The sequence below is a fragment of the Colletotrichum godetiae genome, assembly GCF_030913485.1.
Source record: "Colletotrichum godetiae strain CBS 193.32 chromosome Unknown BDP55scaffold_5, whole genome shotgun sequence".
Classification (NCBI taxonomy): domain Eukaryota; kingdom Fungi; phylum Ascomycota; class Sordariomycetes; order Glomerellales; family Glomerellaceae; genus Colletotrichum; species Colletotrichum godetiae.
Genome location: NW_026851253.1, coordinates 242,423 through 261,035, shown reverse-complemented (window position 1 = coordinate 261,035; position 18,613 = coordinate 242,423). Strand labels below are relative to the sequence as shown.

The 18,613-nt window shown below is 54.5% G+C and overlaps 2 protein-coding genes across 2 annotated transcripts; both read right to left on the bottom strand.

Moving 5' to 3' along the window:
* Nucleotides 1-2,101: 2,101 nt before the first annotated feature.
* On the bottom strand, nucleotides 2,102-5,195 carry BDP55DRAFT_648063 (uncharacterized protein). Its single transcript, XM_060573825.1, has 2 exons — nucleotides 4,990-5,195; nucleotides 2,102-4,932 (listed from the first exon to the last, which is right to left on the bottom strand). The coding sequence occupies exon 2, from the start codon at nucleotides 4,716-4,718 to the stop codon at nucleotides 2,139-2,141; it is 2,580 nt and encodes an 859-aa protein (XP_060434365.1). The 5' UTR covers nucleotides 4,719-4,932; nucleotides 4,990-5,195; the 3' UTR covers nucleotides 2,102-2,138.
* A 5,501-nt stretch (nucleotides 5,196-10,696) lies between these two features.
* Nucleotides 10,697-12,596, bottom strand: BDP55DRAFT_542624 (uncharacterized protein; the record flags this gene model as incomplete). The annotated part of the gene is made up of 2 exons (XM_060568330.1): nucleotides 10,697-11,841; nucleotides 12,065-12,596. The coding sequence occupies 2 exons, from the start codon at nucleotides 12,594-12,596 to the stop codon at nucleotides 10,697-10,699; spliced, it is 1,677 nt and encodes a 558-aa protein (XP_060434364.1).
* Nucleotides 12,597-18,613: the final 6,017 nt, after the last annotated feature.

Below are 18,613 nucleotides of genomic sequence, written 5' to 3'. Positions count from 1 at the left end.
GGCTGTCGGTGCGGCTGTACGGAACACCTTCGGCCCACGGCGGACGTTCGACAACCTCACTTGTACCTTTTCCATCGCAAAGCTGACTATGTTTGCACCTTTGTTCGTGAGAGGTTTTTATAATGACAAATTTCAAGCTAAGTACACGAGGGGTGTAATGTTTGAGTTCTTGTTGTGCATTCGCTCGCGGCCAAGACTTGGAACGATGTCACCTTTCCCATTACAAGCGGAGATGAAATGCAACCGCACCACTCTGATGTCTTTCCCGGCCAATTTCACATGCTGTGAGGTATTCTGTGGAGTAGATTGCTCTCTTGCCAACGTAAGGCTTGCTGGTGTGAGACATGTAGATAGAGTTCACGGGGAAGCAGAGATTCAATCTCGTCGCGAAAGTCGAAAGAAGGTACCTGGCGAAGCCGATCCTTGGCATGAGGAGAAAAGCAGCCCAGGTAATGAAATGATTCATTGTCATATACCTGAGTCCAACAGTAGTATGGCTCTAAAGTCATATGAGATGGCAATACAAAAGACCGCCTCCGCGGTGCCTCTCGCCAATCGGATCTCCACGGTCATGGTGTCAATCAGGGCCGAGGCCGCCTTGAATAGGATTATGTCTGTACGAGACTGCAGACTTGCTCGGGATGTTCGCACAGAGTGATAAAGTACCTTCAAGAGGGAAAGAACGTCACCCTACCGTTGACTGCCTCTGCCGCCTTAGTATTCAATTAGTGATAAATGCGAGAAGGACGATATATGGAGATGTAGGTTCTTGGTTGGTGCTGAGCGTCGATATTGAGAACGAGGATACCCTCTGGTTAGGAAAACTCAAGGCTACTCGGACAGGGTAATCGCCAGAGACGGTGTCATGGCGGCTTATTATGAAAAAGGCGGATAGCAACAACCTACACCTTAACCATTGCTCTCGATCGCGCTCGCCTAGGCCCATAGACTCTAGATTGATGCCATCGGGAACGCGGTAGATTTCCATATAAAAAGACGAAGCTAATCCCACAGGCTCTGATGTTTCATTCGTAGTTTAACTCCACCAGAGAGTCCCATGGAAGGCGTCATCACGATGGCATCGAGCACAAGGTCCGGGACTATGTTGTCCTCCGGGGCTCATAGATGAAATACGCGGAACGCGAAATGAAAAGGGACTGAAGAAATTATTATTCGAGAAGCAGTTCTCCTTACTCGACCACGTCCTTGTAGTATTCTCCCTCGTATACTGTTCAAATCTCCAGAAATGTCTGGAAGCAGCTCGAGGAGAAGAAAAGCAACCTTGACACTAATGTACCTGTCCGGGCCGTGCAATTGATCGACTAGAACCGGGTTTAGGTATGCGTCGGTGGATGTTAATCTTTGGGATCTAGTAATGATGAACAACTTCAAAGCCATGCTTGGAGACGCGATACGGAAATGGAAGCATCTGACGCATTTGTACATGCAGTACGGAGTAGTTGTCCGGGACACTTGATTAGAGGACCCAACTATACCGTACTTACCCTCTTCTCTCCATTTGCTTCTTCTCGCACCAACAATCTGCGAGGCGAGCGATGACGCGTTTACACTTTCAACCCAGAAGATGAAAAATACCAAGACTTGCCGTAAAGGGTAGTTCGTGATATTTAACTCCCAGTGTCCTTGCATCTTTCTTTGCTAGATAGATTTGCTATCGGCGGTTGAGACTGAGTCAGGTCAAGCCAGGAACACCGACGCCTCTGTATACGGGGCCTCAGTCTGAGGCTTCAATCCGGATAGTGACCGAGAAAACTTGCAGAGTATAAAGAGGCAAACAAGTCCAATGGCCAAACTCGACGTGGCTGGCGTGCCCATCCTACCGGACGTCAAGTAATGGCATCATGTCTATGCGAAGCTCCTAGACTGGCGTGACGCGATCAACAACGACTCTGAGAGCCGGAAGCAGAGTTTTGAAAGACAGAAAAGTCCTTACATGTCCATGGACGTAGGGTAAGTAGCAAGCCCTGGAGCGTGGAATAGGGGCCAACACGCCCTTCAACATCTACCTTTCCCCCACGGGGAAGAGTATCCCATGAAACGACAATCACAGAAACATACGACTCTAGAGGCATGTCATTTTGCCAAATTTCACTTTTTTGTTTGACTTTTCCTCGCCTCTACTTCCACAGCCCAACAGCGAGGACCTCCTCCCCGCCAGCTCCCCGAATCGACCTGGCCTTGACATACGCCGTCATCCTATCCTGCCCTTCTCCAACAGACCCAGCCGGAGCCGCAGCAGCAACCGCACACTTGGGTACGTTGAGGTACATCAAATAAGGCTGATCTCCCGCAATCCTCTCCTGGCCCTCGGCTTCCCCGCCAACGGACTCCCGATACGCCCTCCTCATCCAACCCTCAACCTCCTCAAAAGACGTCGGCGCACGCGTCGCGGGGCCAGAGACAGCGAGCCAGGAGATGGTAGAGTGCACCAGCGCCCCCGAGACCAGAACATGGCAAACCCGTCTATAAAAAGGAGCATCAACCGAAGGCGCCAGGTCCTCGGACCGGTACTCGACAGATGACGCCGGCACCTTTGCAAGACCGAGGTGAGCATGCCACTCGACCCCAGCCTGGCGTGGCAACTCCTCGACCTCAACGGAGAAGAAGGGCGGAACGGGGCCCTCGGCCTCTCCGTCGTCTCCGTCTCCGTCGAGGTCGGCCGCCACGACGGACGACCAATCCGGAAGCTTTTGCGGCGCCGCAGCGTCCTCGCCGAGAGACATGTACGCCGGGTTGAACTTGCGATCCCACAAGTCGGGCCCGCTTGCGTCGTTGTCTCCGTCCTCGTCTTCGTCGCGCTTGTGGACGGCCTGCCACGCGGCCGCGGCGAGTCGGCTTTGCCGTCTCGCATCTGCCTCCTCTGGCGTGCGCGGGAAGTATGCCACCGCGCTGGTCCAGAGCTGCACCTTCATCTCGGTGGCGATGCGCCAGAGGTGTTGTAGAGACAGTGTAATTTGCATCTCCAGGTTGCCCTCCTTCTCCGTGGGCAAGATCATGCTCGCCGGGACGAGCGGGATCTGGCCTGCGATTGTCACTCCTCTGATACCGGCGTGTACCGTATCTTGACCGCCGCCCCTCAAGGGTACATCGATGGCCTGGCTATAGGGGCCAATGTTGGCAGGCGCCCAGTACGATCTTGACTGCACGTGGAGTCCATTCCGTTCGCGAGGCTCCAAGGCAGATTTTATCGTCAGGTGAATGTTGATGGCACTTCCGGCCTGTAGTTCGCCACAAGAAATGGTTACTCTGGACGGAGGATTCGGGTGCTGGAACAGTTTACTGTAGATCTTGTTGATGGCTGGGAAATCCGACATGGACTGCAAGACGATAATGGTATTGGTGATGGCCGTAGTGGGTAGCGGCGGAGAGTGGCCAGCAAGGCGATCCTGGATCTGCTGAACTATGTCCTCGGTCTGCTGCTCGACAGACGAGCCCTGGCCCGATCCCGCTTGAGCAGCAAAGGACCAGTGGATATCGTCCGAAGGAGATCTCGGCAGCACCGGTGTTTTGCCATCACAATTCGTGAAGTCATCGACCGATGACGATGACTCCGATACTGACACCTGGTCACCCCGAGCCGTGGGCAGTGACTCCAGGATAGACTGAAACCGGGAGTCCAAGGCATCAGGTACCCGGGGCGGGGAGCAGCTTTCTCCCGTGCCCGCGTCAGGGGCTCGCTTTTCTCGGACATTCGCCCCCTGAAAGCTCAACCACGACGTCCCGCCGCCCTCCCTTACGGTCCGCCTGCCGGACTCCGGCACCTCGATGGCCCTTTTGAACAAGCCAGGCGGGCCGTCCAACACGAGCGTCTCGAACTCGCCCCCCTCGCCAATAACGGCACCCTCGGCGGCGCCAAATCGTCTGAGAGCACGCTTCACGCGCGACGCGCCCGCGATGCTGCTCACCTTCTCCCACAAGAAGTCGTCATCAAGCCCCGCGCTCGCGACCTTGATGATCCTCGCGTCGAGGCCGGCGGCCGCCATGTCGTGGAGCAGCTGGGCGTCCTCGACGGCGCCCGGAACCACCGGGGGCAGCACGGGATACTTCCACAGGTACGCCAGCGGCGTGAGGCCCAGGCGTAGCGCGACGGATTCCACACGCGTCCGCTGGTACGTGGACAGGATGGCTCCCGCACAGAGAGCGTTGGCCTCTGGGTGGTTCGCCATGACGGTGCGGAGGAGGGGCACCATGCTTTCCGTCTCATCCGCGTCGACTTCTGGGCCCGCGTCGCCGTCGCCGTCACCGTCACCATCACCCGACGGCACGGCGTGAGAGTCGTAGTCTCTACCCTCATACTTGGCGCCGCCGTAGATGGGCTGGCGGTAGAGCGGTAAGCCGGTGGCGTCCGCGTAAAGGGGTATGACCTGGTGGCCGACGGTCTGGTACATGAAACTATTCAAGTCAGCCTCATCGTCGGCCCCTTTACCAGCCTCCTCCACCGTCTCCTCAGGCTTCCTTTCCTCCCCCGTAGACTGATCTGATAGCTGAACATCCTTTACGTGATCCCTCGTGGGCTTGTAAATGACGGTTGCTGGGGCCGAGCGCGTGGCGTCGGAGCCGGCGCTGACGGAGGCGGAGGGGAAGAGATTAGCGAGTGCCACGAGCCGGTGCCCGTTCCTCTGGCAGTGCAAGGCGGAGAAGAAACTGTCCTTACCGCCCGAGACCAGGGCGATGACATTGAGCTGTTCGGATGACATGGTAGGCAGACTTCAGCCTGGCGTCCAACGTTATGCAGGCGGACGGTAGGACTGGGGACTGGGGGGGGGGGGGCTCGGGCGAGTACGTCTGTCCGTGTGTCTCTACGGATATGTATGTGTGCGCCTTGTGCCCGTGATCCGTGCTGTGCAGCGTGTAATTCTTTGTGCAGGCCCTCGCGATGGCGTATGCGGCCGGGCGTAAAGCGTGGGAAGCCTTTGTGCACAGAGTCAATGGTCCGAAATTGACGGGCCCGGTCTGGGTCTTGCGTACCACGGAGGTATGGCGGGATGGGGACTGACAGATTCGTCTAGACCTCAAGGGGACCCTTGAATGACTAGGAGCTCCGTCTTCGGGACGTCGCGGCGTCGCGAGGCCGGGACTGCGGATAGAGGGCGATGAGTGATGAAGTGGTTTGACTCTTTGAGGTGATACAAGACGGAGTCTGTGAGGAACCCGGTACGACGTTTGGATTCCTGACCGTGGAGGGGAGGGAGGGGAACGTTCTCAGAAGAAAAAAGAAGAAAAAAAACGGGCCCACTGGCTGTAGGTTCAAAATGGAGCCCAATACGGAAATCAAGAGAAAACGGTTCAACTGGCGATGAAAAGGTCAAGCATAATCTAAGGTACCTACATCATTCACAACTTCACAGCAATTACACCTTCTCCGCCGGTAGAACGCCCCCATCTACGTGAGGAATAGAAGTCGCAATTCCTTCCATTGCATGGGTTCATGGTGTGGGTAGTGGTCAACCGTCAAGACGCTCCTAAGCTCTTATCGAATCATTCCCTGGTACGGTATCCGTTCTTCGTACGCAAGCAAGACAAGGTGAAGTGAGGTGAAGTACCCACCAAAACAGCACGGCAGCTGGATGCAATAGAAGCAATAGAGACCTTGCGCTCCAGTCGTTCCGTGCAGCGATTTCCTTCCATCGAGATCCGACTGGCCGGCCTCAACTCCTTCTTTGCCCATCAGTGGATGCTATCCCGGGGGCCCCTGGGGGGAAAGAGGAGGGGGGAACATACGGTACAGTACCACATTACAAACACGACTGTGGCATGATAGAATGCCGTTACGACGACGACGACTGGAGAACATCCATTCTCATACCTACGGATACTCCTTCGCTAGTCCTGGGCTGTCTGTCTGGGTTACGTTCGGCTCATGGGCGGGGGTTGGCGGAAAAAAAGGTGGTAATTTGATATTTGTTAGTCGGGGGCCCCGGTCAGTTCCGCGCTGCTGGAGACTCGGGACTGGTGGACAACAGGTGGGGTTCTTTTCGGGGGGCCTTGAAGGAAATTCCAAAACCTGGTCCGTATCCCGGGGGCCCGGCCGTCTCGAACGCCTCGGTTCCCAGGATGAGGGAATCCCTTCAGCTTGTCAAACTCCGTCGGTCCCTGGGATTCCTTGAAGCCTTGAAGCCTTGAAGGGGGTCCTTGGGGTCGCGGGCGGCGACGGGCCTGTAGATTAGCGGGACTGCCGTTGTATGCCTGTGCCTGAGGAATTTCCTTCAACCTCTTTTCTGAGTTCCTCTCCTCCCAGTGCTCCCACTCCGTCTCCAGTCTCCCGAGGTCCCCCCCTCCACCTCGAGTCGAGTCGAGTTCCCCTCTGAAAAGATAACCCTCGTTCGGGCGGGCCGCCCCAAGATTGCGCTGGAGTTGTTGCTGGAGTTCGCTTCATGCCTCATGGGCTGATGCGCGGCTTGCCCCCCTCCAAGGCCCCTCCAGTCAACCTTACACCGCCGGCCCCTCGTCCATGACTTCCATGTGGAATTCTAGAAAAGCTCGACTCGCGAGCGACTCGCTTAAGACGAAGTGAGAGCCTGAGAGGGCAAGCGGGAGGGGAGGGAAAAGAGGCAATGGATGGCTTGCGGGTTCCAATGGAACATGTACATCGAAACTGGGGCGCCGGCACAAGGACGTTGAATACCCGGGATGCCCGCCTCACCCTAGGGCAGCGTGATTACATGACTATCAAGTTGCGCCAAAGAGTCCAGCCCACGGATGATGTTGATGGGCCGCTATCATTTCGTGAGGTATCATCCACCCGGAAAACTGTCAAAGACGAGTTAGGACTTCATTGTGAAGTCACCTGTCCACCGTCTAATTCCACCGTGATCATCGCCGTCATGTCCTTCAAGTGTCCATCCTCAAGCCCGCTACTCACTATCACATCAGCAAGGAGCTATCCGAATTCCATAGTAATAGTACACGAGCCCGGTTCAAGCACCATCCCCCATCAAGCTAAACCTACCCATTAAACTCTCGTGGCAAGAAAGAAAGAAAAAAAGGTCCGAGACGCGACGACTATCCGTTAGACCCTGTTGATGAAGCCTAGTCCAAAAGGCCCAGTCCATCAAATCTCAATGTACAAGCCTGATCAAATCCACCGCCCCCGCCGTCCATAAGGAAAATCTGGCAGAGCTTGGAGCCTTGACCAGAAGAAAATGGATATCGAGGTATCAGAATTTTCACTCATTATCGCCAGGCCGGCCAGAGTCGAAGATGAGGAATGAGGTGAGGAGACAAGCTATCTGGGATTTGCTCGAAGCTCAGACCATCCTCATGAAGCGGTGAGAGAGAGAGAGAGAGAGAGAGAGAGAACAAGTCACCAGTCTACAACTCTCGTCACATCTCGTTCTAAACTAAACTGTCGCTTTGCCGTCCTTTTTTAATTTACTGTTCCATCGCGCGCGGGGGGGGGAACCAGTAAGATGAACAGGAGCCAATAGTCACCACCAACACGGATTTGCTATTTCACACATCCGTGCCTCTCCCCCATCATCCATGTAACATACGCTATATGACTGACTACGTACGAGGTACAACTTGCTCGAACTGCTCCGTGCGAGAAGCCAAGCATTAGCAAGGAAGTCAAGAGATCCAACGTGCCAATATCGAATTAATCGAATTCAAAAAAGGGCCAGGCCTGAACTTCCTGAAGGATGCAGCGCGCGTGGTACGAAAGGAACGGAGCTAGTGGGTGGCTTGGCTACGGTAAAAGCGCAAGATTGACTTTCTGCTTTCCCGCGTCGTTAGTCAGGTACACGAGCCACGTTGCATGGCCCCCAAAAAGACGACCCCTTCGATACGGATATTAATACTGGAAAGTTAACTGAACCAACGGTGAACGTTACGCTTCCAACGAGCCGGGCACCGACCGGGCAGGCAAGCCATCAAGCAGGTACGGAGTAAGTATCCGTAGATTGTTATCCGTAGATAGGCAGACCTAGCCGGGAAAGCTTGTGGTAGAAGTTGTATTGTGTAACGGACGGTGGTAGTCAAGGGTTTGACTCGATGTTGGCAATATCCGCATCGAAGCAACCCAAATGAAAAAGCTCAATATCCCACTCCCGCCGCCTTGGCCCCCAATATCCCAGGCTTTTCTCGTATCGGTGTAGCAGCGTCTTTGGCAGCTCGCTACTCTTCCGTAGACAACCATGCAATGCATCAGTGCTGACAGAACAGGCTGACGTACGTCCTCCTACGACTCGCGCCTCTGTTAATTGATTACACTTACAGAACCGTCGAGAGCTTTTCTTGGGTTGTTTGCCATTTTAGTACCCCGTGCCGTATCATCGAGCCAGAATAGAGGGGAAGCCTCGACTCCTCCCCGTCGGATACAATTGCCTTGTTTTCTAAAAAAGATCAACCCACCTTAACTTACCATCCGATACCACATCACATCACCCCGCCATGCAAAGAAGAAAGCAAAAGTGAATGTGACAGAAATACGAATTAGAGTCAACTTCGTAATCCGAAATACATTGACCGTCAATGGCATGATTGCGGTGAGGTAGGTATAGTTAGGCTTCCGCTTTTGCTACATACCTTTACCTTGTACATCTGTGTTGTGTCACCAGTAATGTGACATCCTCATCATCAGGCAAACGCATCCGGTCCCCCCCCCCCCCCCCAATCCGTGGTTCTCTCTCTCCCTCTCAGAATCAGGTTAGTAATGGCAATGTATCGGGGTTTCCCCGAATTCTTCAGAGTCCTGACTAGGCAAACGACATCCAGACGGGCTTACCGAACCCGCCGGGGAACCGTCCATGTCAAATGTCACCCTGAGAAAAGGATGGACAAGACAAGAGTCTTGGCTCTTGAGAGGTGTAAAAATGGGGAAAAATGAGACCGCTACAGCCGGACCTCAGTCCGCGACCGAGAAAGAGAATGGAGCCCAAAGACGCGAACCAACTCACCACAAAACTGCTCTTCTGCTTTGCCCCTCAATTCCTGAGGTACTGTAGTCCGCGGCAGGCTGACAGTGTGATGACTCAAGCCCACGCCTTTAGTCAGTCACTCTCTCACTCACTCACTCAATCACACAAAAGCAAGTGGTGCCGCGATCCTTCTTATGGGTAGTCAGGCGTACTTGGCAGGCTCCCAAGTAAAAAAATAGTGAGACCAACACCCGTGACCTGACAAAGAAGGAAAGAAAAGAAAACGTCACTTCAAAAGCCGTCCGCCGTTGAAGGGGCTTCCACGGGGCGGCACACTGGATCGTTTCGGGTACTGCCAGGTGGACTTTTTTCTCCCTCGATCGGTTAAGGCTGCGGCACTAACGCAGGCCCAGGTGTGTAAGTCGGGTTTTGTTAGCTACACCTCAGCCTGCAGCTCGCGAGACAAGACAAAATACCTAAGAAAAGACTAGACAAAAGGAAAGAACACGGAAAGAATGGGATCGGGGAAGACTTGTCAAGAAAAAGAAACAACGAAAACATCCGATTGGACTCCCCGATGGAGAAACAATGCATGACGGCATCCGGGCTGGAACCCGGTTCATGTCTTGAAAAGTTGAACCCATGTCTGGGAATGTTGCCGTCAAGCCCCCATCGATCGATCAACTAAGAACATTGCTCAGCCCGAGTCAGATCATACACGACAGCGAAGGCAAGCACTTAGGGAGAGAATTAGATAGACGGTCACAAGAATTTTTGGTAAGGATGAAAAGTTTTTGGCAGCGCGTAAAAGTGTTCTCTTTTTTTTTTGTGGTGTTCAGAAATGTGTTTGTGTGTACAGGTTTACAAAGTTGTTTTTTTGCGGCGAAAAGAAAAAGTTCCATCTTCTGTTTGTCCGATGATGAGGTGACCTGCACTCCAAACACCCCCCCCCCCCCCTCCTCCGCCTCTCTCTCACACTGGTTTGGATCCGCGACCAACAAGATAAGAGCTCAAACAAGAAGAATCCCAACTCGATGGTGAAAAAATAAACACATGAAGGCGACGAATCCGAAGACAGGAAACCTCCCAGGAGAGGTGCCCGAGCGTCTGGTTGCCGCGCACAAGAAGAAATGTTCCCATGTTTCCAAATGCGATGCTGGCTGCCGGCCTCCGAACATGCTGGAGAGATTACAACGAGCGTAGAGAAAAGTACGCTTTGGCCGCTGCCAAAAATTGGATGTTGAGTCTCGGGCTGTGTCTCTGTGTCTTCCCTTTGCTCTGTCTCCGAAAAAAAAACCAAACGAATAAACAATCATGCTGCTGCTGTGTGTCTGTTTGAAACAAAGTCCGCCGTTACACGCCGTTGTCCTGGTTCCGGATTGCTCTTGCCTTTGCCCTTGCGTTCTTGAACTTTTGGTGGTGATCATCAATGCTGCCCTTGAAACAACGCATCCCTTCGACGCTGACCATTTTCCGAGACCTGTGAAGGGAGTCGGCGAGTCTGGCGTCGCAAATACTGATACAGTGGAAGACAATGCGTTGGTGAGAAAATGCCCAAACCCGCTTGCACTTTTCGCTTGTGGCCCTTCCCGAGGCGGACCATCTTCTGGTGGTTCATGATGGTCCTCCTGTGGAAGGGCGCCCTGTGTGACCCTAGTGACCTATCCGCGTAAAACATAGCGGGGCTGGCCTGAGAAGGAAAAAAATCAAAAAAGAAGTTGTCGTCATCAAAGTCGTGTCGGGCATCATCGAGAGCAACTATTGATCGCTGTCGATGCTGAAATTGAATGCGAAAAAAACAAGTCACTCATGACGGTTTAGTCAGAGCGCTTGCGCTTCTTCTTGCTGTTCTCATCTTCCGAGGAGAGCTCGCTGGCGCTTCCAGGAATCTCAGAGGCAACCTGGAAGAGAACCTTGCCAAGAGTGTGGTAGTCTTCAGGGTGGCCCATCATGCCGTGGTCAAAGGAGTGAACGCCTGAGTCGTCGAGCTCCATGACGATTGCGCCGCTGCCGTGGGTTCTGGCGTGCTGAGACAGGTTGTCACTGCGGGAGAACTTCTTGCCACACTCATGGCACTCGAAAGGCTTCTCGCCGGTGTGAAGGGAGCGGTAGTGACGCTTCAGGTGCTCCTGGCGGCGGAAGCGGCGGTTGCAAAGCTCGCAGACGAAAGTCTTGGAGGGGTCTTCGGTGAGGGACTGCTTGCGGCCGCGGCGGTTGACGGGAGCTGGGAGAGGCGCTGAGTTGGACTCAGAGTCAGAAGAGCTGTTGGCCTCGGAAGCGGGGGCCTGGCTGTTGGAACGCTGCTCGCTGCTGGCAGCCTGGGAAGCTCCAGAAGCGGTGTTCATGCTGGGCGCAGACTCGTTGGCCTCCTTCTTGACAACCTTGCGACGCTTGACCTGGTGGCAGTCGTTGTTGGAGCAGGATGAGGAAGGGCTGGAAAGGCAGGCAGGTGCAGAGAAATCAGCCTCGTCAAAGTTGAACTCTTCGCCAATGAAGCTGGCGTGGCCGAGGGAGACAACGCTGGAGCCGGTGCAGGCGCGAGGGCGACGGACCTCAGCAGAGTGGGCGTCGCCGAGGTTAACGAGACCGTTGACAAAGTCGTCCTCTGACTCCAAATCACTCAAGTCCTCGAATGCGGGAAGGCCGTGCTGGAAGGCAGGGTTGAAGTCAAAAGTCGGTGGAGAGGGGGCTGAGGTAGGGGTCTTGGCAGAAACTTCACTCCTGAGCTCATCACCGAGGGTGAATGCAGGGAACTCGGGGGCCAAAGTCGGGTTGGAAGTGTTGGGTGCAGCAGCGACAGTGAGATTGCGAGGATCGCAAAAGTCAAGATCCTGTTCGGAGGTGACAGACCTGGCGTACGGTGAGGGAGAGGGAGAAAGTGAAGGGCAAGATGCGGTGGACAGGAGGTCGCTAGTGTTGGTGTTAAGCGAGGGGACCTGGGCTGCTTGGTTTTGGAGGTAGACTGCCAAATTAAGTTAGCCTCCGAAAAACGTCCCTCAGTAAATCCCACGAAGTGCCCCGCCAAACTTGCTTCCGGCAACCACCCAGGCCGTTGGGAATGGGGTCAAAAAACCGCCAAGGCCTATGCAGCGCAAAAGTGTATTGATGGCAATGCGAAAGCAAGAAAAGCAGCGCAAGTCGGGACGCAACGGGATGGAATGGCCCGCGTCATGATGGCGACTTACCAGGTGTCATCGGGGGTGACCCGCAGCTGCTCCAGTCCACGGCGTGGTTCTCAGGCACTTCCAGCGTCTCCTTGAAACCCTCCATGCCGTCGATGCCCTCCAGACCGGAGAACATGGGGTTCATCGGTGTCTGGAGGAGATCGTAGCTGGCGTTAGGGCTGCTGATGGCGCTGCCGCAGGTCGACAGCGGTGGCGTTGACGGGAAGTAGAGGCCATCGTCGCAAATCTCCGTCTCGAGCATGATGGCGGGCTTGTGGCTCATAGGTTGGGGAGATGCCATCGGCGTCATGTTCGCGGGTCCATTGCTGTACAGCGTGGGGCCCATAGGCTGCGAGCATGACGAGTTGGGGCGCGAGTAGATGGGCGTTGAAGGCAGAGTTGGGACCATGGGGTACATGGGCATGTGCTGGGACATGGTGGGCTGCTGCGAGAAGTGACCACGGTGCCTTGAGGTGTCGAGCTTCTGTTCGGGGCGGTAGTAGAGGAAGGGAGCTTGTCCCATTGCCTGTGCCGTCATCATGGTGGCGTCCATTGTGATGCGTCTATTCGATGATCAGTTCCTAGCCTCTTCCGTATTTTCTTCTCTTCTTGCTCATTCGGGACGCACCAGACAAAGTTTGTCGTGTTGAGCTGTATGTGTTAGTCGGCGGGTTGTTCAAGGCCGTCTTTACTGATTAGTCGTATAATGCGTGGTGGAGTGTAGTGTAGTCGATGCTGTACACTTTCAGATTCTTTCGAACTGAGGGATGGGCAGTTGGCCTAATGACGGTGGGTTTCGGTTTCTTCTGTGTGAAGGATAGGACGACGGGTCGTTGGTAGACAATGACCGTCAGAGTGTTTGGTGACTCGATGAGTGAAAGTGTGGGTTTGTCTTAGTTGTACATGAAACTCGTCTGGAGTGTTTCTCTGTCTCTTCTCTATTCTCGGAAGTTGTCGTTGCAAGATCGAAAAGGTATGATAGAGTTGAACTGGCTTGGTGTATTATGTGCTCGAAGACGGTTGATGGATACTGAGTTGTGGTGTTGTTTAAAGGAAGGACGGGATGGTTCGAGCAGGTCGAAGTGTTTCCCAAATGTCGAGTCTCAAAAGAAGGAAGAACCGAGAGGTCATAAGAAGAAAAGATCACAGCGCACAGTAGCCGAACGGAGTGTCGATCATAAAATAGCGAGAGTGAAATGAACGTGGGTGGTGAAGGGGGATAAGTAGAAAAGAGACCAAGATCAACCGACTGGCGCAAGATAAAAGTCGTCGATAGGCCGATGGTACAGGACACTGAGTACCAAGCCAAGTGGCAGACCCGACCAGACCATCCCAGACCCTAGCGCACCTTCGAGTAGACGGACCCTCGTCCTCGAACCCCCGTCCCCTCGTCTCCTCTCTCTCTCTCTCGTCTTCACTCTCCACGCAGGCATGTCTCACCCACACAAGTCGACCGGGGCCAGGGGTAGATGAGTACGTATCTTGTGGGTCCCAAGTACGTAGATGACCCGACTAGGGTGTGTCGAGATACGTACCGGCATCCCTCCTCTGTCGGTACGTAGCTCTCGGTCGCTGGGATGGGCTTCCGTTCCTAGCGCGTGGACTCGGAAGGGGGGGAGAGGATAGAAGTGTGGGTGGACCGCCACACTCGCTGGATAGTGGGTGGATTTGAGAATATGGGTGGATGGATGAGCGACGGCGGCGACGGACCAGGAACAGGAACACCAGGTGAACGAGACGGTGTCATGAGTGGGTCCTGTCTGTATGCCCTCTGCATGTCTGGCTCTGGGGCCAAGCGGAAACATCAGGTGGGTGGTGCAGTGGTGCTGGTGGGCTTTGGTGCTTTGGCCCTACCGCTCCGGATGATGAGTTGTGTCGTTTTGTGGGTGGCATGCTGTGTGTGGGTGGGCTGGGACGAGAGGATGGCGCAGCTACCAGGTCAATTCTAATTCTGGATGGGCAAAACGCAGGTACGGTACGCAATGAGCAGAACGGATATTCGTATGGACACACCGTCCAGACAACCCAAGAGCTCCGTTCTCCGTTCTCTGTTCCTCGCCCAGACTTGTCAGGGCATCTTGTGCCCAGAAAGCGACGAAACGGACGAGACGAGACGAGACGAGACGGGCTATCAAGTCTCGCTCGGATGTATCGCAATCTGAAGGATACTTGACATCCTGCCTGTTCTTGTGTGTGCTAGGGTATCCTTTTTGCTCCTCTTTGCTGCTGGAGCTGGTCTGTTTGAAGTACCTGAGGACGAGGATCCTCTGGCTTACTGGCTGCGTATTCGTACTGTAGGTACCTAGTTTGCTGGGTGCCAACAGACGCACACATACGACATCTTGCAGGAACACGCCGGCCTCGATGCCGTCAGGGCTTTTGCATTTTCTGCCTTTCAGATGAAATAAACCATACTTTCTGCAGGAAATGTCAAACCAAACTCATTCAGGCTCTTGTCCGGAACTGCAGCTGACGTTTCCCTCAAGCAATCCTCACTTGAAGCGCATGGAGACAGAGAGAGCCTTGACCAGCCGTCATGTTGCTCTCAGACAGCTACAGCAACCAAGCCAACGCTGGCAGATGGCGTTGACGGCGGCCATGAACGGGCGTCGCGGGAGCATCTGGACCTGGGCACAGAGCAGCACTATACACGACTATTGTATGCCGCCGTACACGAGAGTGCCATCAGCCGTTTGTTCGTGATTAGATGCTTAGCCCATAGTCCGTTATGCCCTGAATACGGAAAGGCAGATAGGTACCTGGTCGTGGTACCGACCAGGCCGAATCACAGCCAACCAGCCACAGCGGCTTCTCAGTCGTTGTAGTCAGGCACCAAGTGATACAACCGGGGAAAGATTATGCTGAGGGTAATTTTAATCGGGCTTCCACCAACAGAGTATGCAAGATGAGACAGGTTCGAGATACTTCAGTGATGAGTGAGCAAAGAGTGCGTCGAGGTAACTCAGCAGAGCTGCATAAACCCGAGGACCATGTACTCTTTGATAGGACGGCAAATCGAGGCACAAGTGGATAGCGCCTGTCGATAGACACATCGCCGTCCACACAACTAGCACAATTGGCTTCCTCGATTGGCACTCGCCATCTCAGCCCAGTCTGGCGCGCGTCCGACCACACTCTCAGGCACCGTCATTCGCTGGATGAACCCTCTGTCGACAGTCACACATGCAGACACACTCATGCTGCACGCCAGTCGTATCGCTCGTTGTGCTAGCACACCCGCAGCAAACCATGGCCGAAACGCGCATGCAAGGTACCAGACCAGCGAACACTGGAGGGCGTTGCGCCGCCCTCTGTTGATCACTTCAGAAGTTGCGTCTAGTAGCCACAGTGGTAACAGCGGCAATGGTGATGGTGATAGAAACCAGCGCGAGCGGCAACCATGGAAAATGTCAGCTTGTTTCCTTTGCAAGCCAAACGTCAACTGCCGTTCGTCTCCTGGATCACGGTGGCTCTGTCGATGCTCCAGTAAGTTTCGCGATTCGTGGGAGCATTCGTAATCCATTTTCATGCTTCAGAGCGGCTGAGCAAAGCTGTGCTTGTCTGAACTCCCCCGACAGGCGACTATGACTGCTCCGAAGTGCTCGAAACGCGGAGCATCGCGGCAATTACTGGGCTGCCCAAGCAGCATTGACTTTGACAGCTAGGGTAGCCAGCGGGTCACCGTTCATCATTCATGCCAGAGCCGTAGAGATGGACGGAGCCTGTCAACTGTTATTGAGCTGGGAAGACAGTCGGCTTGAGCGGTAGGTAGTATTGCAACCGCAGCTCTGGGAAAGCCGTGTGTGGCTCGTCCATCCGATGTCGTCAGGCACATAATTGCTGCGTTATTGGAGTATATTCGAGGTCCCGGCTTTCTAAGAATAAAAGTCCACAGCTATCAAAATGTTAATTCGTCCGAGTGTTGGGTTGATTGTGAAAATGGCCCTGGCGGAGGCCGCACACCCACTTATCCTCGTTGTGCGCTGCGTCTCCTCTTTCGGAGGACACCGTCTTCTTCTGAAGTTCTGTACGGATAAGCCCTTGGATTCCTCAAGTGGGAACCAAAGCCAACGGCATGCGAGGGGGCCACTGGTTGGTGGCCCCCCGTTCGTAGCACAACTTGATTTCTTGGAAGCGGCGAACATGTGAGTGTGCTTGAATAATGTCGATGCATACGGGCGTCGTATTCAGCTCGCCAACGCGCCAGTAAGCCCTCTCGAGCCAGCTATGCAAGCCTCTCATCTGGTGGGTACCGTAGTTGTGCAGGAACACGAAACGCACAAAGGATGTGTGATGGAGACGAGGCCGGGCCATTCAGAACGCTGAACAGGCGCACCTTTGGCGACCCCCTGCCAGAACTCTAGGGTAACAAGTCTAACGATAACCTCTGCCGTGAGGTGCCATCCACCACTAGGCGTCCGTTGAGTGCCGCTTGGCATATCAGTGGTCGACTTGGGCGTCCGTCACACGTTTGCTATCGCCAGTCAACAACCCCGCGTCGCGCTTTGAAGTTTTTGGTTGTGGCTTTACGGCATCGCGTTGGCTAGCGATGACGCAGCCGCCACTAGCAAGAGTTTCTCGCGCGCCTGGACTCTCATGTATCCATATCACCTCGTGAGTCTTGGTTTGGCGGATATGTTGACGGGCGTTGTTTCTGGTTTCGACTTGTTCTCCATTCTTTCACGCGTCTGTCTGCTGAGTCGAGCCGGCGCGGGGGGCGTTGGATTGCTGACTGCGTCACTTGACCATGACCCCGCCAAAGCCGAGTTGAGTCGTCTCGACAGATCTAGCATGCCATTTCTGGACTGGCCGTCCCGGTTGGTCCAGCAGCTTGGTGACGGCCAAGCATCAACCCTGACACCCCTGGCATTGTCGGCGGATTGGCGGGAGCCTCTTGAGTCTTGGGAGTCTCGGGTGCCTCGACATGCTCGAATCGTGAAGAGTGGACAGTAAAGACAGGCCATCCAAGGTTGCGATGGCTGGGACTAAGCAAGCCTCATGAGTGGCCCGCGGCCCGCGGCTGATGATCATGACGGGACAGGGCAGGGAGCCCGATATTGATGGTGAAGCAAACCAACGAAGCCAGTGGATTCATGATGCTGTAGACTTTGGCACGGACGGTGGGCGACAAAGTGACATCCGATCTTTTCAGGTCCGAGTTGGCAATCGGACCCTGGGAGAATGGAAAGTTAGATTGAAAAGAGCGAAAAGATTGTCGCCACCACGTCGCGGCGAGGAGGTCCATGCAGCAAGCAGTCTAGTTGAGGCAGTGCTCGGCGTGCATGTCGTCAAGTAAGGTGTGTAAGGTATGGACTATTGAGGCACCACGGAACCACAGGCACGTATGTACTGCGTACGCAGCATCCGGAGCTGAGATGGGGTTCGGCAGGGCAATGTTTAAATCCATGAGAGTAACGACTGCGGGCTAAGGCACAGGGCGGACGGGATGGCCTGTTCGGATGAAGTGGAAAGAACGGTGTTGCTTTCTCTTTCTGTCAACTCGAGGCAGGTACGGATGCTCAGACTCAAGCAACACGCCACGTGACGACTTGATCTGATGGGGTGGGGAGTCTGGGACGGGAAGGAGGACTCGATGTCACCGACCGCTTAAGCCTCAAACACCAACCTGAATGTCACAGGTCACAGGCAACCTGGAAGGCCTCGCACGCCGCATGGTTGAAAAAGGAAGGCACCTGGCCAAGGATGTGCCTCTAGGTGCAGCAGCAGCAGGAAGGAGCAGGTGCAGATGCAGATGCAGATGCAGTTTGGTAACTGCGGCCAACCTGGAGAAGGCACAGTTGAGATGGATCCAACTTCTTCCATTGCCAACCCGAAGATTCTCAAACCCCAGGTACGAAGTTCCTTCCTGCCCACTTGCCTTCTTTTCCCAAGTTCCCATCGAGTGTTCTTAGGTAAGGCAGCAGGGGGACCATGGAAAGCTGCTGCCGTTGGGATTTGGGGAACGGGAGCCCCGTTGGTCAGTCCCGTCTCCATTGGATCCATGATGCGGGAAAAAGCAAACATTCGGCTGTGAGAAGGCGCTCCCGAATCCCCGTTCTCCCACCTACCTACCTCATGCAGCAAGCTGGTAGGTACTTCGTAAAGTACCTTGGAAATGGCTCTCATCCTTTTCCCGTCTGATCCTACCTACAGACCTGTGGTTGTGCACAGGTGTCAACTGTGTTATGACTAATACAGTCTCGATTCCTCTTCTCAGAGCTGCGTCGAACTCTACGCAAGGACTTTCCCTTCATTTCCATGGGTCGAGACTCCCGTATCCGCAGTCGATGTGGGTGATGATACCATCAGCCAGGCAAGACCTTACCTCAGCGGTCATCTTGCAGCTTGATGCATGCGATAGGCCCTCGACAAGAAACGTAGCAACGTCTAGATTCAAATGGCCACCTTACCTACAACTTACTTTACCCAGGTCCACTCTCCGCCGCCCATCGTTCACCGTCCACCGTCCACCGTCCACCATGACATCGAACGAACTCGTCTGGCATTAGACGCATGGAGCCCGCCTTACGTACGCACTCGTTTCTGAATAAGGCATTCTACTATGTTTCT

Excerpts from the sequence above, each read along its gene's own strand:
- BDP55DRAFT_648063 (XM_060573825.1), bottom strand. The coding sequence starts at position 4,718 with ATGTCATCCGAACAGCTCAATGTCATCGCCCTGGTCTCGGGCGGTAAG.